Genomic DNA, 27,279 nt, shown 5'->3' on the forward strand with positions numbered 1-27,279 from the left:
TGTATGTATATAAAAATATTTATCAAAATGTCATGCATCAATTGATATTGTATGGAAATAATGTAAAATCTTGCTATGAAAATGTTAGAAGTATTATTTATTTATGCATGTTTATTTGTTTGTTTACATGTATTATTTATGTATTTTAGTCACTTCAGTTTTCTTTATTTGTTCATTTTAATTTTATTATTTATTAATTTGTATATTTTACACTGCTTTTCTCAACAACAACAAAAAAAAAAAAGAGAAAAAAAAAATGTTTGTTTTTTTTACACACCATGCCAAATTTATAAATAATTTTTTTAATTAATAATTTTTTTAAATAAATTACTCATATCTTACCTTATAAGTCTCGAACAGGCCTACTGCAGATTTAATCTAACCTGGGCAGTTTTGCAATAGTATTGGGCTTTTATTCATAATATTAAACTGATAGAATAAGAATCAGAATTAGCTTTATTGCCAGGTATGTTTACACATATGAGGAATTTGTTTCATACTGAATGGAAATGACAGTTACCACAGAGAAAACACACACACACACACACAGAGAGAGAGAGAGAGAGAGAGAGAGAGAGAGAGAGAGAGAGAGAGAGAGAGAGAGAGAGACCCCTCTACCTCTTTCCCTTCTCAGTTTCAGTGTCTGGTTAGAAATGGCAGCTGCTGAGGACCCCTAAACTACTCTGGCAAATTAAGGAGATATGCGTCCTTTAAAATGGATTAACTAATCAACGGGAATGTCAGCAGTCCAGTCTTGAGCTGTAAATACAGACAGAAGAGGATCTAGTGGTGTATATATTTTCTAACCGCAGCGTCTGTCAGTCTATCTGTGTGAAGTGTATTTGTTTGGGTAAGAGAGACGTCGATTAGCATTAGCGCTGTTAGCTTAGCTGCTGCTTTCGCCTGCCGAGCTTTCGCGCTCTTCCCGCCGCATTCCCTCCCGCTCCGCCCCGCTCTGCTCTGACGCGCTGCCGAGGCTTCTGCGGCCTGCTGCTACCGCTGTGTGCCGCGGGTCATGAAAAGCTGCTTTTGCCCGAAAAGGAAGGACGCTGTGCATTTTACAGTTAAGTCAATGTAGCGTTTATTGGTTGAGATGTTTTTTACACAAATTTCGAAAAGAAGAAGGAATATTGAGGAGACTTGGGTTAGCTTGTTAGCTCGTCTATGCTAACTAGTATAGAATCTCTATGGAGTCTCCTAGCAACCTGCCAGAAAATGCTAATGGCTAAAATTGGGCTTCAGCCAAATGATAAAACGCACTATAATGCGAATATTATTTATTAATCACATTGACTCAAGATATAACAATAACGTCAAATGGTTAAATGTTTAAAGAGTTGTGTATTGTTCAGCAGTTTAATAAATGTTAGGTAGTTAATGTTACTGTAAAGAATTGCTATATGAAATATTAACGTTAACGTTACTTGTTTGATTTGTATCTCGCATAATTTAAACAAAAGCGGAGATATTTTAAGATTATGGAGTATAACAGTATAATTCTTTTGTTGCATATGTATTTTTATAGAGAACATTTCTTTACATGGACAATATCTAATCTATGTTAATTAACAACATTTATGACATTTATTATCATATTTCTGTGTGCATGATTCAGATGTTTTAAATAGCTATTATGCAGCTTCTGCTCAATTCATTCTAATCACTAAAAGCAAGTGAGTGTGGTGTGGAAACAGAGGTAATTCCATAATAAATATGCTGTCTTATGATTTGTCTCCTTGAAAACATTGAAATTGGATTTTCAGATCAAATTAACCCTAAAGTGCCTAATGAATTTGATAAGACAAGACTTGAAACTGTTTCATTCTGTTATCAAATACTCCAACGTTAGTTCGAATAAATGGCACATTATAACGGCCAGCAAGAGTCTGAATGCTGCGGTTGTTTGGGAGATATTTGGAGCCGTACTGGGGCCAAGAGATTCTCCGTGTTTGATGACAATTATGGATGGATGTGTATATTTATTTCTTTATATATTTTTATGGCCTGGATTTATTCCAAATTTGTGCCACTGTTGTTGACTTATTTCATTTTGAGCTGTTTTGATTTTGTTTCAGAAATGGAAATATCTTATAGTTGTTTTCGTAATTTTAAAACCAATGTTAGTGCATTTGAGTCGTTTTCCATGTCTGTGTTTGCTTCAGCCACCTGTGCAAACAAACATGTTTTCTTAGAGAGGTGGAGGAAACTTGAACAAGCAATGAAACTAACATATGCAAGGCATGTTTTCCTTCTGGTTCAGTTGGGAGAGTAGATCAGCTTTTTACTTGCCCTGCAAATATTTTCTCTGGTCCTGTTGCATACAACATATTTTTAACATTTACGTTTAGCAGATGATTCTATTCAAAGTGACATACCAAAAGGTAACAAAACTAGTTCGTCAAAGAGCCAAAAATATTTGTAAAATATAGTGCCAGAACTGTGATTTAAGAAGAAATATGCCATTCATTCCCACAGAGAAATGCAGATTTCTTATCTAAATAGTATTTTTACAGTTTAAGATTCATAGACAGTAGTCAATATCGCTTTGATTAATTGTACATCACTTCTTTTTATCTATTCATCCAAAATACCAAAATTCCATGGCTTTCTGCATTATAGAGTAAATTCAGTTTTTGTGCCTGGATTCAATTCAGTCTGTGTTTTGCCCTAAATATGCACATCTGCAGACTGAATTGACAGCATACATGCAGCAGTGCTCTGATTGTCTGAGTGAAGCTTATGTAAACTGGCCCAAACGTCTCTCACACTGGCTCTGGGCCATCCTTATTGTTGAGTCCTGAAAGATCTTCCAGACAGTGTGTTACAGAGCTAGCGTCTGTGCCATCTGAGGCTGCTCTGTCCTCCTGGCAGATGAGCGATATGAAAGCAGATCTGCCCCTAATGTGCGGAGGGCATCTCAGAGCCTGTCCTGCTCATGTTACCAGGAAGGTTGCATCTGTTCTTTGATAATTTGCTTTGGTGTATATTTACTGTTTGCATGTAGCCGGCTGAAATGCCAGTTTACAGCTGCATGAATTTTACATCATTGTGAATTATCCAATTGGACTTTCCATTTAACCTGTCATTTTCTTATGATTTTGGGGTGGGGATAGGAAAAATTGCTAATACTTATGTAATTCTCCCAGCATTTGAATGTTTAATAGGGCTGTGTCTATTCAAGCATATGTCTTGGCTTCATCTCATATGTTTACATTTTTGTCTGTCTGAACAAGTTCAAGCTGACTGCAGATTCCAAATGGACTGTTCATATGTACTCTTAACTTTCTAGTCCAATTAAATTATGCATTAAGTATGATACTTGCACTGGTTTTCATCAACTGGAACAAATCAAACTCTATCCTACTCCCTAAATATTGCAGTGCGATTCATATGTTCTTTTACATATGTGCATTGCACGCATTTTAAACAAAATGCATGTATATATAGTGCAAGTATAATTGTCAATCTTGCCTTGATTGCATATCTAAAAACAATGCTGGCTTTTATGTCAAAGGAGCTTTTTAGCACGTTCAGTCACCTCCACTGACCAGTTTGTGAAGCACATTTGTAAGACATCAAACGTATGTAAACGCATCTCAATTCTGCTCATGTACACAAGATCTGACTGAGATATAGTTGGACTCAAGCATTTACATAATTCATTTTTTCCTGTTGATTTGATTATTTGAGGTCTACACCATTCCTTTCAATCCAATCTAAATTTCATTTGGATCAGGCGTAATTAGACCAATTTAGTTGTTTGCAGTAAGGCTGGGTTCAATCTGATTGCATGAACATCACAGATGGTTGAGTTGTTTACACAGACTTTCTGATCCAAATTGAGCCATCAGTCTGATTATAAATATATTATTTGTGTGAATGCACATTTAGATATTTACATTTGCATTGTAGAACTTTTATATAATCTTGGTTTAATCTAGTCAGTAATAAGTGACAGTGCTGGTGGACCAGTAAAATCAGCGCGCTCGTTCTGCTGATTCTGGTTGTCCTAGGATGCCTTGCTGATTAAACTAATGGAGGGCTGATGTGCACACCAGTAGACCAGCACAGCATCCCAAACACTGTGCTGCTGACTAGCAATTCTGGCCATATAAATCATATGCATCATAAAGAGAGGCTCCATATATCAGAATATCAATGAGTTATGAATGAATGACTGGCTCAATAATAATAAATGGATGTTGGAAGCATTCCACCATTTACCTGTCTCCTTGGCTGATGGATTCTGCAACCCTCTTTCAGATCCAGACCACATTTCTGCTAACTTAAGTTTGAAATAATGATGTGGCTCGATTGAATAAAATCATTTTAATGTTGTGCTGCATTAAGTAACAAGCCTCCACAAGCTCTCATAGTTGCGTTGCCAGATTTCAAGAGTTTAAATCTGCCAACCAGAGCCTTTTATTTAAATTGGTACATTTTATTCTCACTGGTTTACTTAATCTTCCCAACCTGTCAACCATTATCACACTACATCGTATCGTACATTCCATCTCTCCATTATCCAGGTCTTCACTGGTTTGAAGAAGGTAAAAGCAGACCAGGTTGGGCACATTATAAGTCAAAAAGTGGTTTATGAAATCTCTGTTATCAGTCATTTTGGATGGAAGTTTTTATTCAGAAGCTCATTATACAGTTTCCTTTTCTGTAAGAACTGCATTCCTTCCCTGTTCGTGAATGCAGTCTATTCCTGTTTGGTTTTCTCACTGTTGACTCCAGGGATCATCATGTCACACCTCTTTTTAACACTCTCGCTCTCTTTCTTCACCGCTGTCTGCTGTTTGCTCTGCTGCAAGCTGCTTCCATGCACACCAGTGATTTGTCACAGCTTCTTTGTGGCTTGTGGGAGATCGCGGAGGGCAGGCCCAGTTGCCAAGGCACCTCCAAAGCACTTAGCTCCATCCAAAGGCTGTGTTTCATTTGTATTCAACTACACATCTCCTCAGATGCTCAAACAAACCCTGACTCCAAATCAGTTGATTTGTGAAGTGTCTCCTGTTGAAAACAAACGCAGCACGATGAAGACGTTACCAGAACGCCTCCAGAATGTGTCTCTCTTGTTCTTCACACACACAGTTTTTCTTCAGCTCTTGTTTAATCTGTTGTTCTGTGGTAGACATGCAAGTTCCCCGTTTACACGTTAGAGGAACGTGCAAGTTCTTGTTCATTATATGCTTTCAGACAAGTCTGGAATTGTGTTCTCTTATCTTAAAGAGAACAAACAGACTTCCTTATCAGAATCTAGCTAACTGTAATGGTCTTGAATTAGGATTTTCTTCACTTGATGTAGTCAATGTGTTAGATTTGAAGAGTAGTTGATAAGGAAAGGCTATAACATGTCCTGCTCGACTGGCTCAGTGTTTCATCCCCACCCTCGTGTGCTTTTCCCACTAGACTCTTTTTCTTTCTTTGTTTTCTGTTCAAACATGTCTTGCGCACAGTGGCTTGGTTTCATTTGTCAGTATGTCTTGTTGTTTTGGTGGTGCCGTCATGTTTTATTCTGCTCTATACTGTCGCACTGAGATGTACAGTATTGTTCAAAATAATAGCAGTACAATGTGACTAACCAGAATAATCAAGGTTTTTAGTATATTTTTTATTGCTACGTGGCAAACAAGTTACCAGTAGGTTCAGTAGATTGTCAGAAAACAAACAAGACCCAGCGTTCATGATATGCACGCTCTTAAGGCTGTGCAATTGGGCAATTAGTTGAAAGGTGTGTGTTCAAAAAAATAGCAGTGTCTACCTTTGACTGTACAAACTCCAAAACTATTTTGTACAAACATTTTTTTTTTTCTGGGATTTAGCAATCCTGTGAATCACTAAACTAATATTTAGTTGTATGACCACAGTTTTTTAAAACTGCTTGACATCTGTGTGGCATGGAGTCAACCAACTTGTGGCACCTCTCATCTGTTATTCCACTCCATGATTCTTTAACAACATTCCACAATTCATTCACATTTCTTGGTTTTGCTTCAGAAACAGCATTTTTGATATCACCCCACAAGTTCTCAATTGGATTAAGGTCTGGAGATTGGGCTGGCCACTCCATAACATTAATTTTGTTGGTTTGGAACCAAGACTTTGCCCGTTTACTAGTGTGTTTTGGGTCATTGTCTTGTTGAAACAACCATTTCAAGGGCATGTCCTCTTCAGCATAGGGCAACATGACCTCTTCAAGTATTTTAACATATGCAAACTGATCCATGATCCCTGGTATGCGATAAATAGGCCCAACACCATAGTAGGAGAAACATGCCCATATCATGATGCTTGCACCTCCATGCTTCACTGTCTTCACGGTGTACTGTGGCTTGAATTCAGAGTTTGGGGGTCGTCTCACAAACTGCCTGTGGCCCTTGGACCCAAAAAGAACAATTTTACTCTCATCAGTCCACAAAATGTTCCTCCATTTCTCTTTAGGCCAGTTGCTGTGTTCTTTGGCAAATTGTAACCTCTTCTGCACATGCCTTTTTTTTAACAGAGGGACTTTGCGGGGGATTCTTGAAAATAGATTAGCTTCACACAGACGTCTTCTAACTGTCACAGTACTTACAGGTAACTCCAGACTGTCTTTGATCATCCTGGAGGTGATCATTGGCTGAGCCTTTGCCATTCTGGTTATTCTTCTATCCATTTTGATGGTTGTCTTCCGTTTTCTTCCACGTCTCTCTGGTTTTGCTCTCCATTTTAAGGCATTGGAGATCATTTTAGCTGAACAGCCTATCATTTTTTGCACCTCTTTATAGGTTTTCCCCTCTCTAATCAACTTTTTAATCAAAGTACGCTGTTCTTCTGAACAATGTCTTGAACGACCCATTTTCCTCAGCTTTCAAATGCATGTTCAACAAGTGTTGGCTTCATCCTTAAATAGGGGCCACCTGATTCACACCTGTTTCTTCACAAAATTGATGACCTCAGTGATTGAATGCCACACTGCTATTTTTTTTAACACACCCCTTTCAACTAATTCAACTAATTGCCCAATTGCACAGCCTTAAGAGCGTGCATATCATGAATGCTGGGTCTTGTTTGTTTTCTGAGAATCTACTGAACCTACTGGTAACTTGTTTGCCACGTAGCAATAAAAAAATATACGAAAAACCTTGATTATTCTGGTTAGTCACATTGTACTGCTATTATTTTGAACAATACTGTATCTGGGTATCGGCTTGTGCAAATGTGAATTTTACAGTAAGTGCATTCTCAGAAAAAAGATACAAAAGCTGTCACTGGGATTGTATCTTTTGCACATTATTTACCCCTAAAAGATGTATATTGTTAATTTGAAGGTACTCATTAGCACATAAAAAGTACATATAAGTACCTTTTGAAAAATCACAGCTTTTGTACCTTTTTTGATGTTTCATCTACCTTTGTATTGCTTACAAACAATATAGACTGTGTTTGGCATCATTTTATGCTCTATCAAACATATCAAAGCGCTATCAATGTGGTTGAAGCCTTACGAAATTGAAATTAATAATTAAATCATGGAAAGTAGTTGCACTTTTAAGTAGATGATCTGTGTGTTTTTATGGGAAAATGTGGTAATGTGCTTTTGCAAATGTTGCTTATAATGATTCAAATCAGTTGTATTATTATTATTATTATTATTATTATTATTATTATTCTTTTCCATTTCCAAATCTTTAAATCAGTGGTTCTCAACTTTTTTTTTCCACTGGGCCGCACTGTGGTCTCACAGGCTGCTCATATATAATTTACATATTACGGCACCAATACAAACTTAGATTTATAATATTATAGCCTAAATATTGTGATATCTAATCAATCACATTTATTGGAATAAATAAATAATTCCATTAACCATGTCGGGAGTTGACCAATTTTGTGAAATTTGGCTCAAAAGGGGTAAATACATGAACTTCATAATGAAGTTGCAGTCTGTAAGATGCGCACGTAAGCATGATTTGACGCGCGCCATTGCATAAAATGTGCATTCACAAATTTAGCTTCTGTTTATCCAAATATAGAAAGGACTTTTGAATTGAATAAGTTTGCAGAGGGGTGGAAAATTCCGTGAACTTTTCAAAAATCCCTGGAAGATTCCAAAAAACTTTTCCTTCGCTGGCATTTTCCACATTTCGTTTTTCTCTCTTAATAACAAATATGTCCATTCTGATGCTCAATTTTACCAAACTAATGGCTGCTGATGACTATTTGCATTGAATTCAGCAAAAGTGCGTGTCCGTTAAATGCGTAACGTTAATTGCGTGAGTACAGGTCTGCTCATGTCTGAAAATAATGTATGAAAAACCAAATAATTTTACATAACAAACATTATAGCTTATATTTGTTTAGTTTTTGTTTAGTTCAAAACTGTGGTTCATGCTGTGGTTTGTCTCAAACAAACATCAGTGAAAACACCTGTATTTATTCCAATGTAAAGTTAATTTAATAATAACAGCTTAAATTTTTTTTATTGATTGCATGTCAGTAGCGACTAAAGGGTTCACAAGTATGTCATAATGTTAAATAGTAAAGTGAGACCTGTTTCTTTTTCAGTCTCTGCAATTCATCACATTGCAGGTATAGTTTATAATGAAAGATAAAAATGGCACTTTGAGTCCATTTTACTGAAAAATGGAAATCCCCAGCTCATGCCTATGGTATGTTTTTAGTTGTCAACAGTAACCAAGGGAGGCGGAGTCTAACAAAGAATAAATTCATCTGCTTTTGTAGACAAAACAAACACGGATCCGACATGTTCTGTCAAGTGGTTTGTTGTCTAGCGTGTGAATGTTTTAATGCTCCTGCCTCCTCAGAATTCCTCCATGATGCCTGAGGTGCGGGACCTTTCAGACGCCCTGCCAGAGATGCCCATGGACCCGATCACTGGCGTAGGGGTTGTGGCCTCGAGAAACCGAGCTCCCACCGGCTATGATGTGGTGAGTGTCCGATACAGTACACCCATACAGATAACGCAGAAAGTAAAACTCTTCGTTCCTCCAAAGCATTTGTCAAGAAACGACATCTGTTAGGAAGTTCTTTTCTAGTTCCTTTGGGGTTTGGGTTAGATCCTAGTATGCTGTTTCTACATGAGAAGCTATGCAGTGTTTAAAAACTTATTAACTTGTTATAAGCTTGTATAAACTTGTAATGTTATTTCACCATTGTACTGTATTTTTGACCAAAAAATCTTACTGACATTCTCAATCTATATACACAGATTTCATACCAGCAAAATAACCCAATGTGTAGAGTATTAGTGTATGAGCACCCTTAAATGCTGACTCCATATGTTTTCAAACAGTCATTCCAGCAATGTACAAAACAGCTAATATGTCTGTCATATTTCAGTCTCATGAGGCTCTTGGTCTGCGCTGATGGGTAAAACAGGCTTATTTGGTTGCTGTTACATGGCAGACCTTGTGGAATTGTTGAACTGTAATACAAGAACGATGTTGGATGTATTCCAGTAGGGTTTTAGAGTTGGTATCAACCAAAGAGTAGATCTGTTCACAAACCATGTTGAGCTCAGTTGCAGAAAACCCCGATCACGGTGGCCTCATTTCAAAGGCGTTCACAGGAGAAACTCGATCTGTGTGTGGGGCGCTTGTTTTCCCAGCACCTGACTTTTAAATGCGCACAGCTCTGCAGGCGAGATCTACGTAATCATACCACCAGGAATGTCAAGGGGACGAAGGAGACGTCTTTAAGAACGAGTTTGTGTAGTATCAGCGTTGTGCTCTATTGGAACATCTGGTTTGTTTTGTTAGATCTCCCTGAGACTGTTTTCCCAAAACCTTTTGGGAAAATGCCACTGCAGCATATTTTCGTGATTAACGATGAACCTCATTAATAGCCCGACATGAATGTCACTTCACACCTTAGAAAATACACTTCTGATCACAGGCTCAGCTGTTGATGTTTTGTGCCATTAAAGCATTTTTGCACCATTGCATTTGCATGTTTTTCGTTAGGAACGCACACATGATCTGGATGTACTTTGGCAGCAATAGAGGCAGTGGGGTTGTTGTGTTTCCTTTGGCCGTCCCAGTCATTGTCGTCACTCCAGTGCAGAGCTTAACAATGCTTCCTGTGTGGATTGTGAGAGTGTTTGAAAGATACTATACATGATATAGCAACCATTCCACCCCCAAACTTCTTCTCAAATCGCAGAAACACTGTAGTCTTCACACAAAGCATCGGAGATAGATCATAATCTGTTGTTTCCAACACTAACAGTGAGCTTCTTTCTGTCTGTTCAGTATCAAACTACAGAAGTCCGAGGTTTGACCCTTGGAGAACCTCTAAAGTCTGAGCTCTTCACTGACTTTATTGACACTTATCAAATATCCTTCCAATTTGACTTTTAATTGATTAAAGTGGGTTTATCTGTTTACAGTGAAATGCCTTAAAAGATTTGTTTCAGTTATCAAAACAAAAATTGTTTCAGTAAACACCAAATTAAATGATATGTTGTTACAAATATGTGACCCTGGACCAAAAAAAAAAAAAAAAAAAAAATACTGAGAAAATCACCTATCAAGTTGTCCAAATGAATTCTTAGCATTATTTTAAGTTTTGATATATTTATGGTAGGAATTTTACAAAATATCTTCATGGAACATGATCTTTACTTAATATCGTAATGATTTTTGGCATGAAAGAGAAATCTATAATTTTGACCCATACAAAGTTTTTTTTGGCTAGCGACTTAAGACTGGTTTTGTGCTCCAGGGTCACGTTATAAATGTTCTGAGGGTTCTAGGCCTGTGCATCATTAATTTAGTCTATTAATAGTGCATTTAAAGCCAATTTTTTTTATTATTATTATTATACTTGCTTTTGAAAACACCATTAATTAGCAAAATGTAAAAGAATTGCACAATTTTAAGACCTAGAACTATTATAAGTATTATTAAAGTATAATAATAATAATAATAATAATAATACATGTTTTATTATTGCTGTGTCTTGGAATCTGCATGGTTAGTAACTTCTAGTTATATCTACAGAGAAATCTGCTGATACTGATACTGAAATTAGTCCCAATGTTGGAAAAAATAAATTTTTCTTCTCAATTGTTTTCACTGATGGAGTTTGGGTTATTTGCCACTGTCACCTTTTGGCTGGCTTAGTTAATATTTGGGAATATTTAAACTTGATTGCACAGACACTGTTGGAAGAGAACTGAACTGAGCTGAATGAGGACATCACTGAATTACCGGTAACAATGAACTTTTTAGAGCTGCCTTACAGCAGAATTGAATTTTGTTTGCATTATTGAAACATAATTTTCTTGTTTAACACTGTAAAGCAGCTCAGTGTTTGTGGTGTTTGTCGAGCAGCTCGTGGGAAGCCCGTTGCATGGCACAACTGATGGGCGGCTGCTTGTGTGGGCAGCTCAAGCTGTTAATTGGGCAATCATGCGTTGACTGCTGTTGAGATGGACATCAGACTGAGAACTGCACTGTCCAGCTAGCGCTAACCAGATTTTAGAGACATAACTTTCTCCAAAAAGTTTTAATAGCCATTCTGAGAGCTTGATCTGTTGAGGGTAGGAATTTCCCAGAAGCCCTTGAGAATCTAATTAAAGTACATAAATGACCAGCCTACTTTAGAATCCCTAATTATTATTTTTTTAAACTAAATCAGGTCTGTTTTCTAATGATTATTAATGTGAACGAAAGTTTTGTGATGTATTGGCTGCCATACTGCATGAATTATTATTTATTTTATTAATTCTTTAAGCCGTTCTTTACTCAGATAAACCGAAAGAATCAAACAAGTGACCTTCAGTAAATTGTGGAAAATATTGCTTTAATAATGCTTAAGTAAATCAAATTTTCTCCTTCCTTTTAGGTTGCACAAACCACAGATGGGATTGATGCAGACTTGTGGAAAGATGGCCTGTTCAAATCCAAGGTGACCCGCTATCTGTGCTTCACCAGGACTTTCTCCAAAGAGAACGTGAGTCATCTCTTCAGCTCTTTATCATAGAATTGAGAAGGTTTCTTTGAAATATGGTTACATTTTCAGGGCTCTAGACTCATTCTTCTACTTTTTCAGTTGGTCGCGCAAGCACGTTATTTAGTCGCAATTTAAATTGGTCGCAACTATTATCATAGTTTCTAGTTATTTGGTAATGAAAATGTTCAACATTCAACCTGTTCTTTTTCTTCATTAGTAGGGGTTTAACGATACACGTATTCGTATTGAACTGTTCGGTACAAGGCTTTCGGTTCGGTACACATTACAAAACCGAACGATTCGATTAGTTGGACTAATCCGATTACATTTGGCTTAAAGTGTGTGAAATTAAATGTTCTCAGTGCCGCTGCGCACTGTTAAAAACAAAGTTATTTCAGTTGAAGGCTAAAAAATGGATGGATGTGTGCGTTATAATGTATATAGTTAATGTAATGTGTTGCTGGAGTTGAGGAGCTCTCTGTAATGTGTCACAGGATCTCGTCTATTAGTTTTTTATATACAAGGTTTTTTTGTTCATGAAAACAAAGCTGTTTCCGCTTGTGCCGTCCCTGTGGTGTTTCGTCTCATTCTTCTTTCTAGGACAAACCTCAAGCGGAAAGAACTTTAAAACAATGTTTATGGTGCTTAAATATTTATTGGTTAAATAACTGTTGTTTATTGTGAAGTTTAGTCTTGATGAAGTCATACAACAGAGCAATTTGACCAAAAAAAATAAAAAATAAACGACAACAACAACAAATCCTTTGGGGGGAAAAATCAAAGGACATCCTGTAGTGAATAATGTTACATGGCAAGTATAAAGCTGTAGAATAATGTAATTCAATACAAACTCAAAATAAATAAATAAGAAATTATACTTAATAAAGAGACAAGACTGTTAGAATGGATTCAGTTAGTTTTGTTAAATCGATGCATTGTGATGCATCCATAATGAACGTATGACTATCAGTGTTTACTAGGGGTGTAACGATACGCGTATTCGTATTGAACCGTTCGGTACGAGGCTTTCGGTTCGGTACGCGGTACGCATTATGTACCGAACGGTTCGTTGGACTAATTAATTAAATTTGGAAAATAAAAAAGGTGTGTGAAATATAATGTTATGCGTTCAACAAGGTAGCCCAATAACCCAAACGACGTAACAGGCAATGCCCCTGACACCCCCGAAGAAAAAAACATCTTATATGTTTATGTTAGGCTACTCAGTCAGGCGCTCGCTCACTCAGTACACGCTGAAGGCTCGGTACGAAGCCCCGCACGTCACCTGTAGGAGAGAAAAAACATCAATCCGTGGCGACGGTTTTGCAATCCGTCCCCTCTGTTTATAAACCGTGCTCATGAATTAATAAACTGTTCACTCGGTTGAACAAATCGTACCCAGGATTAACAAACCGTGCCCACGAATTCCCAGTCCGTGCGTTTAGATTGTGTAAACCGTACCCTCGGTTTTTGAATCCGTACCCACGAATTCATAATCCGTGCGCACGCTTTTGCAATCCGTTCCCTCGGATTTGAAAACTGACACGCATTTTACACTTAACAGTGAAACATGCATCTAACTCCGGCAGGTGGGGTGAGGTGGGTGGAGCTTAGTATAATAAAATCACAAAAATAAGTCTTCATGTTAAGAAAGAATTGTACACAAGCATTTCCAAAACTGTCCAAAGGTTATTTAAAAATAAAGCAATTCACAAATTATTTTATGACAAATATTTTTACTGTCTTGTACTCATTTATTTAGCCTACAAATTAAAATTATAAAAAATAACTTTATTTTTATTTGTATCATTATTATATATTATTAAACAGGTTATGCATAAGAATCTTTTATCCAAAATAACTTACAAAAGAGGAAAAAATTACTCCAGAGTCAGTCACAATGCCAGGTTTATTGCACAATAATAATCAAGTGCTATTATAGATTATCAGTAATTGAACAAGATTTTAATGCGCATCTTTCTTATTAAATCTTTGTATTCCACCTCGTACTACACTTGATAGAGAATCACTTAAGACACTTTGCTGTAAACCTATTCCACATAATAATATTCAATAAAACTGTATGTTAACACGTAGGAGTTTGCTGCATGAATCCGTGAGTACGGTTTACAAATCCGAGGGAACGGATTGCGAAAGCGTGCGCACGGATTATGAATTCGTGGGTACGGATTCAAAAACCGAGGGTACGGTTTACAAAATCTAAGTGCACGGATTGGAAATTCGTGGGCACGGTTTGTTAATCCGTGGGCACGATTTGTTAAATCGAGTGAACAGTTTATGAATTTGTGAGTACGGTTTATAAACTGAGGGGACGGATTGCAAAACCGTCGCCACGGATTGCTTTTTTTTTTCCTACAGGTGACGTCCCGGGCTCCGTATACGGACATCACCGCAGCGAATGGTGCATTTACGTTATAGCCGCGGATATGAGACCTTACTCTGTAGTGGAAAACGCAGGTTTTAAGAACATGCTTAATGTAATTGAGCCCCATTACAATATTCCTTCACAAGCCCATTTCAGACAGACCGTAATTCCTGCTTTGTTCCAAAAAACATAAGCCCAAATAGAGAACCAATTGAGTAAAAACACACTAAATATAAAGAGTTATAGAGTTCCATATAAAAAGAGTTACATCTTTGTATTTGTTCATAACCACTACAACAATATTACATTTAATTTTTAAAAAAAAATTTATAAGGAGCTATTTTTGTTTTATACAGTATGCTGCTAAGAAAACACCATAGAAGATGGGTAAAGAATAGCTCCATCATTGTTCAATGTAAAAAAAACACATACTTTGTTAGTTTTAATAAATAAAACATTTTTTAAAAAATCAAGGAAATTTATCTGCCAATTTTTTCTTTTTGCTGTATCTAAAACGTACCGAACCGTACCGAACCGAACCGTGACATCAGTGTATTGAACCAAACCGAACCGTGAATTTTGTGAACCGTTACACCCCTAGTGTTTACACATCAACACTTACTTAGTGCTACTTATTTTATTGAACTGCACTGATATATGACAGTATAGTCTCCTTTAAACAATACAGATTGTGCCAAAGCTGCTTTCCAGTGTTAAACAGCAAAATAGTTTATGCAATTCTTCCTGGGTGTAAACTATTCTGTTTTGAAAGTAACCAACAGCCCGTTTTATTGCAAAAGTTAGACAGAGGATGGAAATTGGTTGTGCAAAATCTAAATTTTTGGTGCAAGAAACCATGATTGACATTGTTTTTATTATAACGCGTATAGTTATAATGCTAATTCTTAAAGTATGCAAACAAGGACACCAGTAGAGATGCTTTCTGCTCACATTCCTCTATATGTGCTTCCTGTATCTCTCCACAGAGTCATTTAGGAAATGTGCTGGTAGACATGAAGCTCATCGACATCAAGGACACGCTGCCTGTGGGATTCATTCCCATTCAGGAAACTGTGGACACACGTAAGCGCCGCTTCATTTACAGCTGCAGTCTTTAGCTATTTCAGCCTAAACACTGCAGCTGCATCCATAAAACCATATTTATTCTGGGTTTTTTTCCCTATGCATTGTTATAGTTTAAATAAACCAGTGACACTCTAGACTGGAATTAAAAGCAGTTTGTTTTCCACTAACGTATTTTTTGTGGATTCAGTTTCTATCTTGTGCTGAATAATTAATCGATCGTGTGAAATGATCCTCTTTTAACTCCAGCTCTTTTCTCTTTCTATTGTAAACTCCGTCTCCCTTTCACTTTCTTCACCATGTCCCGTTCCTCTCTTTCTCTCTCCAGAGGAGCCGGCGTTCAGGAAGAGGAGGCTATGTATTAAGTTCATCCCGAGAGACTCCACTGAAGCTGCCATCTGTGACATCCGTATCTTAGGACGCTCTAAACAGGCGCCGCCACAGTATACGTTCATAGGGTCAGTTACGTCACACAAAGCCTCTGATATTTAAGGACATTTCGTTGATATTCAGTGAGAACATTAATTGTATTCTGTAGGTGTGCACTGGCGTAGGCAATACATCACATAATAGTTGTAATTGGGATGATTTTTATTGATAAAAATTAAACAACTTTGGAACATCAGTGTTACCTAAAAGTTTTATGTTTAGTCAGTGAATCTTCAAAAGAATACAAAAAAGTTCAAAATAAATTTTGCATGCATTTAAATCATTTAAATAAAGTGTGTGTAGACAAATATTGCTATACATATGCATATGCAAATATTGCATATGTACTATATTTAACTTCTAATATTTTATTATAATTTATTTTTAATTATTTTACTTCTGGCACACAAACATTTCTAAACTAACCATAACTAAATTATGGTTTCTCTCGTAATTATTCATTTATTTATAATTATAATTATATAATGTGTTTTTTATGTAGTTCCATCAATATTTTATTTCTGTCATGAATGATCTCAAAATATTTAATATTTTAATAATAATAATGTTTAGTAAATATGAATATAAATATTATTCATAGCATTCATATCATATTTATTATATTTATATTTGCATGTTTATATCTACTTTGTATCATTAAAAATTTTTAATTTAACTTTGTAAATTTTTTTTCCTCTGGGAGGAAAATAATTATTTAAATTATTTGAAATTTAAATAATTTAAAATCCTAATGTTTTACTTGTACTTTCTTTTAAAACATTCCTGGGCAATATTCAACATCTTATAATATATTGTCATGTGGCTGAAATCAGTTAAGACACCATTGTTTTTCATCCTGTGATATCTCTGAATCTCTAGCTGTATTTTGAGATCTGCAAAGCACTTGCTGTCTTTATTCATTATATTTTAATTGGATGCATCTCTTGTGTGTTTCCGGGTGTTGGTGTGGTTCTAGTTTGGTGGAATGGTTCTAATTCTGTATTTCCTCACAGAGAGCTGAACAATATGGGGATCTGGTACCGTATGGGAAAGGTGCCGCGGGCCCAGGACTCTTCCCCTGTACAGAACAACTCCACCACCAACAACACCAATAACATCCAGACTGTCACCAACAACTCCACTCCAGCGCCAGTCTTGCCCAAGTACGTGTTTGTGATGTCTGAGGAAGTGAAAGTGAACTGCATTTGTTGCAACAGCTGCAGAATTTGAAAAATAAAAGGGGTTAAAGTGTGTCAAATATAATGTTCTCAGTGCCACTGTGCTCAAAAGACAAGGATCTTATATCGAAAGTAGCCAGAGATATTGTTAAAAACAACAGTTATTGGCAATATTACCAGGATTTGTCATTTTCAATTAATGTATAGAATAAAAATGATTTTTATTATGCCTATTATTATTATAATTATCGTTATTATTAAGTTACTTTTATTATTAAATTAAAATTACAGTTAATTTGCCCCGCAGTATTACCGTGTAACGGACACGCTGCAAGGATCATAAAAGATTAGCCTATTTACTCTTCAATTAAAACTGGTCTATATACAATGAATTATAGGCTTATAATTAAAATATTAACTCAGCAGTCATCAATTGAAATTAGGGCTGTACAAAAAATCGAATGCGATTTTCATCCACATCTCATCAGTAAAGACGCTCCTGTAATTAGAAGTATATCTCCAGCACGTGCGTTCAGATCAGGGTTGCCAGGTTTTCACAACAAATCCTACCCAGTTGCTTCTCAAAACTAGTCCAAAACTAGCCCAATCACGCAAAAATAGCCCAAAAATAGCTTTCCAGGATTAAAATGTAAGTTTTATGGCATGGTTGCCTTGGTAAAGTTCGCATTTTAGGGGCTAAATGTCACATTATTGTATTGGGGTCGCTTCGACCCGCGGACATGAAAAACAGCCACAGACTTGGCAACACTGTTTGGCTTTTACTACACAGAGCCGTAATTCATTGACAATCTACACAAAATCGATTTTAAAATCGGTGGCCATTCTTTGTTGATTTTAAAAGCGATTTTGTGTTAGTTGTCGGTAGAATACGGCTCTGTGTAGTAACTGCTGCTCCACCTGAACCAGTGTTGCCAAGTCTGCGGTTGTTTTTCATGTCCGCGGTTCGAAGCAATCACAATACCAATAACGTGATATTTAGCCCCTAAAATGCGAATTTTACCAAGACAACCATGCCAAAAAACAAAACGTATATTTTAACCCGGGAAGCAATTTTTTTTTATTTGGGAACCTCCTGGAATCGTGATTAGTTTTGGACTAGTTTTGAGAAGCAGCAGGGCAGGATTTGTTGTGAAAACCTGGCAACCCTGACCTGAACACACGTGCTGGAGATAATACTTCTAATTAAAGGAGCGTCTTTACTGATGAGATTTTTTGTACAGCCCTAATTGAAATCAGTGAATAAAAAGCGTTTAGCCTATTTCAAGCACAGACTTTCAAAAATGTGCTTTTGTTTTTTTTGTCATTTTTTTTCTCTTATGTATGGGCCACAAGAGAAATATTAAAGGAATAAATTAAAACAGTTAGCTAGACAGTTATTAGCATATGTTGAAGTAGATCGACTCATGTTATTACTTGGTCATTCTGTTTTTACTTTCACTTTCTGCAGTAAATTGACGTTCGCTGGCATAACTCTTGTTTTCATAATACTTGTATGATATCCATTGGCTCGGCTTCATGGATTAAAAACTGATATATTTCCAACTTTTCGTGATGAGGCTTTTATTCACCCCCCAGAACCATGTGAGCCACATTTTATGTTACACATTATTATGCCCTTTATTTGACTATTTTTGGACTGTTGAACATTTTTTAATATAACTCCAATTGGATTTGTCTGAAAGAAGAAAGCCATATGCACCAATGCCTTGAGGGTGAGTAAAACATGGGCTGATTTTCATTTTTGAGTGAAGTAAGCCTTTAACAGTCAGGTCCAGCACAGCATTCCTTATATTCTGGAATAAACGAGTTGTGGTCTGTTAGAAATTCCCATGTAATTCACAGCAGTGCTTGTAGTCATACTTACAGGCAGAATATTCAATTCTCTAGCTGAATCATAAGTCAACATGACATAGCAAATTACACTTCTCACACAGTCAGATCCTGAGGGATAAAACTGAATCCCGGCAAGTCATGTTTTAATAAGATCATGGTTGTGCTGTCATAATCATGACGATTCAAAAGTCTGGGGTTGATGAGGTTTTGAAGGCTCTCCTGCTCACCAAAATCCAGTAAAAACACTATTATTGTGAAACGGTATTACAATTCAAAATAGCTGTTTTCTGTTTGAAAATGTCATTTATTATTGTGATTCAAAGCTGAATTTTCCAGTTTCAGTGTGACATAATCCTTCAAAAATCATTCTAATATGCTGATCTTCCATGTTTTTGCTGATAAATATTTCAGTGGAAACTGTGACGCATTTTATTTCAGCATTCTTTGATGAATAGAATGATGAGTAGAATGTTCAGCATTTATTGAATCATTTGTAACATCACTTGATGTAAGTGTATTAAAATAATCAAATTAAGCAAAAAACTTCCTGTGTTACATGACATAACTGGACTAATGAAACTATCTGGAGTTTTTTTTCACATACTATACTTAATGTGTAAAATGTGTTCGTTTTCTCCCATACTTGATGTTTAAGGGCTTGTCTGTGCGCCACAGGCGTTTCTCCGACACACATGGGAAGTGTCAGTTCCAGCTGTTTCCCTCGGATGGTTTCCTCTCTTGATACTGTCCATCCGTGATCTTATTATATATAACAGGATACAACTGCAGTCAAGTCACATAAGCAGAAATGCATCTCAATGAGGGAGTGTCCGTCTCATCTTTGGCCCTGAAACACGTCTGGACTCTTTTTCACAGCATTGCACAACAATTCAAGGGTCGTATCATGGAAAAAAACAGTATATACAGTACAGACCAAAAGTTTGGACCCACCTTCTCATTCAAAGAGTTTTCTTATTTTCATGACTATGAAAATTGTAGATTCACACTGAAGGCATCAAAACTATGAATTAACACATGTGGAATTATATACATAACAAAAAAGTGTGAAACAACTGAAAATATGTCATATTGTAGGTTCTTCAAAGTAGCCACCTTTTGCTTTGATTACTGCTTTGCACACTCTTGGCATTCTCTTGATGAGCTTCAAGAGGTAGTCACCTGAAATGGTCTTCCAACAGTCTTGAAGGAGTTCCCTGAGAGATGCTTAGCAGCTGTTGGCCCTTTTGCCTTCTGTCTGCGGTCCAGCTCACCCCTAAACCATCTGGATTGGGTTCAGGTCCGGTGACTGTGGAGGAGCAGCACCCCATCACTCTCCTTCTTGCTCAAATAGCCCTTGATGCGTTCAGTGTGACTCTACAATTTTCATAGTCATTAAAATAAAGAAAACTCTTTGAATGAGAAGGTGTGTCCAAACTTTTGCTTTGTACTGTATGATAGTAAATAACTTTATTATGTTGCAAAATATTTCTGTGTCCAATAAATGTTTTTTTTTTTTTTTTTTTACATTCTGTTTATCAAAGAATCCTTAAAAATTGCAGAAATGCATGGTTTCCACAATAATAATATTTCACAATAGAACTGTAATACTGTATCGTTTATCACAAAAATAAAGCAGAAGAGACTTCTTTCAAAAACATTAAGAACTCTTACCATAAACTTTTGAATCAGAAACATTTTAACATTGTGTACACCCACTATCCCAGACAGCTATCTTTTCCAAATCACAAAGGCAGAATCATCAGTCCAAGACAACCAAATTCGATTCATATACAGTTGTTTTGTTCCTCTTGAGGTGTGGAGTTTCCCTTGCAGCTGCCAGCAGAGCACATACAGTAGATACTGAAAACATCAGCCGGGTAGAGCATGTGTCATGTGTGCGGTCTCTTAGTCATGTTATGAGTGCGTTTAATGCTGGCAGTTTCCCATAAAGCCTAGAGCATTTTCCTGTTAGTGAGTGGATCTGTGGTGAAAGCACAGCTGTATTTAAGTGTGTGCTCGCAGCAGTTGCTTATTTGTAATCGCAAAAATTAAAGTTTCTGAGGATTATTAAAGTTTCTGAGGATACAGTACTACATTCCAGTGAACTAGAGGTTTATTGAAGCTTTGTATTATTGATTGGTTTCAGGTTGAACCAATCCTGATTGGATACGTTTCTTTGGGGGAATTGCATAGAATATGTTCTGGCAATTGTTTTTATTGTTTACAGAGTAAAAATCAATTTTGTATTACTAATCAATCTATTACGTTTTTCTATTTAAAAAAAAATTATAATTTAATTAGTTAATTGAATAAGATCAAATATTTTAATATAGGATGAAAACTAAACTGAAAAGAGAGAGAATTGCCTTAAAGTAAAATTGTAGTTCTAAAATTAAAAACTGAAATAAAAATAACAGAATAAAATCAAAATGAAAACTTAAAAAATATATAAATAATACTAAAACAAAAACACTGGTTCTTGCATTAAAAAACAGCTATATGGAGCAGATTTTTTTTTTTTTTTTTTTTTTTATTAATGGCATTATATAACACAACACTCGTGACGGGATGCGTAAGATGTGCACAATGACAAAATACATTATTCTGAGAGTTTTTTCTTTGCAAGCTATCTAACAGCACACCAAACAATGTGCTTTGCTTTAGCTATTTAAAGAACTGCCACAAAAAATATCAAAACTATTTTTGACTTTATTTAAAGCTCAACTGCTAAAAATACAGCTTAAAAAATTCAGAAAAATAGTGTATTTAAAGCTTCTAGCATCCTCAGACGAACAGTGTGTTTTATTAGGATGTAGATCTCTTCATGCAGCCTGTGAGACTGAAATATCAGACACATCCTTCAGTCTTCATTGAGGTTGTCAGTCAGATGACTGATTGGTAATGACGTTTGGTCTGAAAAACAGCTGTGATGACACACAAACCAACAGTGATAATAGTGAGGACTGAGAAGGAAGATGCGTTGAATATTTATTTGGTTAAGTGCTAATTGTTTTTCTTCTGTGTTTCTTCGCAGGCACATATCCATGACCCTGCCGGCATGTTTCAGGAAAAGCACAACCAGACCAGACTTTGAACACCAGAACTCCAACCTCTATGCCATCTCTGGTACAAACACCTGACCCAAACTGAACACCTTCAATATCACATGAACATTTAAATAGAGAAGACTGTACATGAAACCATCGATCAGTGACGGAATGTTCTTAGAGCAATCTAGAACTAGATAAAAACGTTTGTCAAGACAAATCATAGCCTGAAAGTTAAAAACAGTTTTCAAAGCCTGAAGTTTGAACATTAGCATGATTATCATGTGGTTAGCATGATTAACAAGTAACTAGCATGTTGTTAACATGATTAGCAAGTGACTAGCATGTCGCTAGTGTGATTAGTAAGCTACTAGCATGTCAATACCATCTTTCTAGCCTCATTCGCATGTTACAAGCATGATTCGCAAGCTACTAGCATTTTGCTAGCATGATTAGCATGTGACTAGCATGATTAACAAGTTACTAGCATTTCGCTAGCATTTTTCTAGCATGATTAGCTAGTTACTAACATGTTGCTAACATGATTAACTAGTAACTAGCATGTTGCTACCATTATTAGCAAGTAACTAGTATGTTGTTAGTATTACAAGTGACTAGCTTGTTACTAGTGTGATTAGCAAGTTACTACCATGATGTTAACATGATTAGCTAGTAACTAGCTTGTTGCTAGCATGATTAGCAAGTGACTAGCATGTTATAAGCATGTTGCTAAAATTTTTATAGCTTGATTAGCATGTTACTAGCATGCTGTTATCAGGATTAACAAGTTACTAGCATGTTGCTAACATGATTAGCTTTGTTTACATCTGTGTGTTGCTTGACAACCACTTTGTTGGAACCACACCTGTGTCTGAGGAACTACTTTGTTTAGTGGAAGAATACTGTTTTTATTTACATCATTACGCTTTTATTTGCGCTGTTTTTGACTGTGAAACCTTATTATGTATATGGAATAACTGTTTTATAAGAGCTATAAGCCCCTTGAAGCCATGGTTTACAGTGATTTTATAACAGCCAAGGGGGTTTTAGGCACTCTGCTTCGCATCTTTGTGCTAGGCAAAGTATATTACGTCTGGTGAGCTCTGGTTAATACTGACTTTTTGACTTTTCAGCTATGGATGGAGTGCCTTTCATGATTTCGGAGAAGTTTGCGTGTGCCTCCAGTGATGTGAGTCTATTTTCAACCAATCGTGTGCTTCATATGAACTCTTAAACATTCTGTAGACCACCATACTATTAGTTGTATACTTTAAGTACTCAAAACTAGCGTACGATCTGATCTGGACATTGAGGAGGAGTTTGTGGTGGTGTTAGTCTGACAGCGTCTCTGTGTTTCAGCTGCAGCAGGTGGATCTAATGGCCATCAGAATCAAATCGCTTGCAGAGATTGAGAAGGAGGTGAGGATCTGTTGAGTTTCGACCATGACAAGTGCTAGTTTGTTTGTTGCTTTTGTTTCTAATCAGGTATGTTCGACCCGTGTAAATGCAAAATGCAAAAAAGATTTTTGAATTTGTGCTTTACACTGAGCTTTATAAATAAAGGATTACTCTAAATCTGATTGAATAAAGTCATGTGAAATATCCCTTATATGCACATCAGTTTAATCTGTATTAACTTTCCTATCATCCACAGTCAGATGTTATATTATAATTATATTAAGTGTTGAAGGCCTGTCCACACCAAGAACCATAACTAGAATGTCAACTACAAGTGTAAGGTTTTAAACAATAGTTAGCATTATAGTTTGTGGTTTTGATGTGAACAAACCCTTATGCACTATATTTTTGGTGTAAAATCTGTTTATTGTCAATAATATGTTTAACTATTTCTTAGAAATTGATGGCAATGAGGCAGGGCATTACAATGAATAATGGTTATAGATTATAATGATATTAAAAGGGGTTTTAGAATGTTTTATGTAAATAAAGAGGTATTCAAATAAGTGAATTTCACATCAAATATCCTCAACATTTTGTGTCTGTTATGTGTTTTTGTTTATATGTTTATTATTCTCATGATGCTCAGTGAAAAAATAAGGGTTTATTATAGTAAACTAAAACATTAAAATAAGTAATAAATTACTTATAATAATAAACTTTAATATTACAATTAATTTATTATTACAAGTAATTTATTACAAGTTTACTTGTTACTTAAAATAAATGTTAACTAAAATAAACTTAGTTTATTGTTGTCAATGCGACGTTTACACAATTATAAGGTCAGTTCTAAACTAAAATAAATATATATAAAAATTATAGACATATTTTATAAAAAAAGAATAATAAATTAAATGATCAAAAAACTATATATTTTGCAATATATATTATTTTATATATTTGCCTAAATTGTATTTAACATAATTTGTTTAGAATAAATTCTATGATGTTGAGGAATTGTGAGCTGTTTTTGACTGATCCACTAGAGGTCAGTGTGTGCTGTCAATCTCTCTCTCAGATGGTGTTTAACTCTTTCTGTGTGTGTGTGTGTGTGTGTGTGTCAGTATGAATACAGTTTCCGGACGGAGCACAGCGCAGCGGCCCGACTGCCGCCCAGTCCCACCAGAACATCTCTGGGCTCCGAGGCCTAACGCTCACGCGCCGGAGGAAAGACCTGATCAGAGCAGAGACTCATCCGGCTCTCTGAAAGAACAACAGAAACCCACTAATTCAACGGATGGAGTTATTTATATTTGATTAACAAATATTTAATGTGGTCAAGTTCAGTCTCTCTTAAGTTGATGCTGCTTTTACCTAAAGAGCTTTGGATCTCCATCGCTTCAGTGATCAAATCTAAACCACTACCGTGTTTCTTTTGTTTTGCGACAAGTATTGTGTCTGAAGTTGTGTTCTGATTTATTCTGGCTGCTGGACTGAGATGCTGTTATAAGGGTCACACTTGAACAAACCCTTATTTGAGCCCTGAAGTCTGTGTTGGTGCATCGAATGCACAGATATGCATCCTTATAGATTTTTTTTTTTTTTCATTCTCTTGCTCGGTTTTATTTAGTTGGCAGTGACTGCATGACTTCAGTTTGTTCTTATGTTTGGAAATGAAGCCCAGTTCACTGCACTGTTACAGGACTTTTTGTGTTTGTCTGGAATAAAAAAAGAGGTTAGGTTAAAAGAGATTAGAACAAAAACACTCCGACTCTGAACAAACCCTTGTACATAGACAAGCGATGATTCAGGAGTGCGTTGTTTTAGTATCGTGTCTTTGTAAGGTCCCTCCTGAACTGATCTGACACTCCAGTCACCACTGCTTATGTTTTACTCAGATTTTATTCTCTTTCAGTCTCATGTTATGATGTTGAGCGGTGCTCAAGTACTTCGATATCGTTTCTGCCAGTCCATTTGTGGCTTCTGACATTTATGGTGGTATTTATTTGAGACTTTTTAATATTTCCACAGTCATATTTCATCCCAAGATTTGAAGAAATAAACAAATACAATTTTGCTTAAAACAAGCTGTTTCTAGGACCATAAAGATGTGACATTTTAATGAGATTAAAACTTATGCACAAATACTCATTATTGTAATATGAAAAAGAAATCATGCCACTGATTTAAATCATCATAAGTTCTGTAAAACATTTATTTTAAATGATGTGCAGTTTTTCCATATCGCATTACTTAACTTGGTAACACTTTAGTTGAAGCCTTTATGCGTAGTGCATTGTAAACGTATTCATAATTTCTGTATAATGCATTATATCTTTTAATAAATAATTGTAGTTAAAAGTTAAAATGCATTATAATGTTTGAAGGTTTGTTTGTTGTACTCATCAGATAATGATAATTGTTGTGATCATACAGTACATTATAAGATGCATTACTTTGACTTACTACTTTTGTAATGCATTTTCTATAAAGGCTTCAAAGTGATACCAGACATTTTTTTATTTTTTTATTTTTAGTAATGGCAATTTGGGGAAAATTTAAATGTGAAAATGCAAAAGAAAAAAAGTGCAACGCTTTTACTTTTTTGTGCAAAATATTTCTCCTCCTTTTGATTATCGGTGTAATTTCTTGACAGTTTTTGTGAGATTGAGCTAAATACAGTATACAGGAGAACGTTATCATTAGCCATGTAAACCATGCAGTCCAGAAGCAGTTGACACAGTGAAGTTTTGAGTCCGTGTGCCACTGTGGTGAAAGTACAGTGTTATTATTTCGAGGCGTTTCTCTGCTGAAAGTGTTCAGCTTGGAAACACTGAGTCCATTCAGATGCTTTGACACCTTCACTGTGAGACTTTAATCAAACACTCGGATGGTTTTTCGTTTTCTTACAGTGTGGAGTCTAATGTTCAAGCAGCTATATTAATGTTACATGTTCTAACCACTATTATGACTTTCATTATGTTGGATTTATATTTCAATTCTGTTTTTAAATCTGAAATTAACCACAAATCTGATATTCTCTTCATGTCTGTGGCAGTAGACTTTCAAAACTGATTTTTCCGACATCAGTCGAGTTTTTGGCTCGTTTGCAAGCTGTTTTTTATTTTATTTTATTTTTTTATTAAATATTAAAATCCAAGAATAGGTCTAACCTGTTTGTAAAACCAGTCCCTGGTTTATACATCTAGGAACCCACATTATATTTGAACAATATATATCTGAAGTTACGCTGATGTTGATGTCGATTTTTCATTTCATTCATTTAACTGAAAGTCCCATAGGAATGCATGCAGAGATGTGTGTTTTTTTTTTTTTTTTCAAATTTAAAATATTGTACTCTTTCATCTAATTATTTAATGATTTTATATGAAGACTAATTTAAATGTTTAGGAATATATGTTTCCCTAATATCTTTTTTTTTAAGTTATGTTGGGAATATTTGAGTGTTTGGTCACATGAACAAATACAATAAAACATGTTTAGTTGCTGCACTGCGTGAATAATCTCCTCTTCGCAATTTTATAAACCTTTTAATGTGTATCATCCAGTTGTTTTTTCCTCTAGATAAACCTGCTGTGTTGTCATTCGCATTGTCTGATTTGATTTTTTTATTGTATAAATGTGATTATCATTGTTGAATGCTGGTTGTATTCTTCAAAAAATCTGTGAACTCTTCATGCATTTTTTATCAAAAGAGAAAAAGAAAAGAAAATGTTTGCTGTCAGGTGTCTGTATCTGTGCTGCTTTACTGAAAGCTCCACCAAAATCTGTTTGTAACAGTCATTTTCTTGCAATGAGCCTTAAAGGAATAGTTCGCCCAAAAATGAAAATTTGCTGAAAATTTACCATCAGGAGTTTTTCTTCATCAGAGCAAATTTAGAGAAATGTACCATTACATTGCTCAACAATGGAAACT

The 27,279-nt window shown here is 35.7% G+C and overlaps 1 protein-coding gene across 2 annotated transcripts; it reads left to right on the plus strand.

Annotated features, from left to right (window-relative positions):
* Nucleotides 1–603: 603 nt before the first annotated feature.
* Nucleotides 604–26,854, plus strand: LOC113068014 (multivesicular body subunit 12B-like). 2 transcript variants are annotated; one of them, XM_026240565.1, is made up of 10 exons: nt 604–850; nt 8,814–8,936; nt 11,857–11,964; nt 15,337–15,433; nt 15,762–15,891; nt 16,876–17,025; nt 21,929–22,020; nt 23,075–23,130; nt 23,301–23,360; nt 24,467–26,854. In XM_026240565.1, the coding sequence occupies exons 2-10, from the start codon at nt 8,823–8,825 to the stop codon at nt 24,551–24,553; spliced, it is 894 nt and encodes a 297-aa protein (XP_026096350.1). In that variant the 5' UTR covers nt 604–850; nt 8,814–8,822; the 3' UTR covers nt 24,554–26,854. The 2 variants fall into 2 exon arrangements, with proteins under 2 accessions (XP_026096350.1, XP_026096349.1); XM_026240564.1 differs by lacking the exon at nt 604–850 and adding an exon at nt 1,016–1,063.
* Nucleotides 26,855–27,279: the final 425 nt, after the last annotated feature.

The sequence above is a fragment of the Carassius auratus genome, linkage group LG30F (assembly GCF_003368295.1).
Source record: "Carassius auratus strain Wakin linkage group LG30F, ASM336829v1, whole genome shotgun sequence".
Classification (NCBI taxonomy): domain Eukaryota; kingdom Metazoa; phylum Chordata; class Actinopteri; order Cypriniformes; family Cyprinidae; genus Carassius; species Carassius auratus.

Excerpts from the sequence above, each read along its gene's own strand:
- LOC113068014 (XM_026240564.1), top strand. The coding sequence starts at position 1,016 with ATGAAAAGCTGCTTTTGCCCGAAAAGGAAGGACGCTGTGCATTTTACA. Across the intron at positions 11,965-15,336 it reads GGACTTTCTCCAAAGAGAAC|AGTCATTTAGGAAATGTGCT; the intron begins GTGAGTCATCTC and ends ATCTCTCCACAG. Across the intron at positions 23,361-24,466 it reads TTGCAGAGATTGAGAAGGAG|TATGAATACAGTTTCCGGAC; the intron begins GTGAGGATCTGT and ends TGTGTGTGTCAG.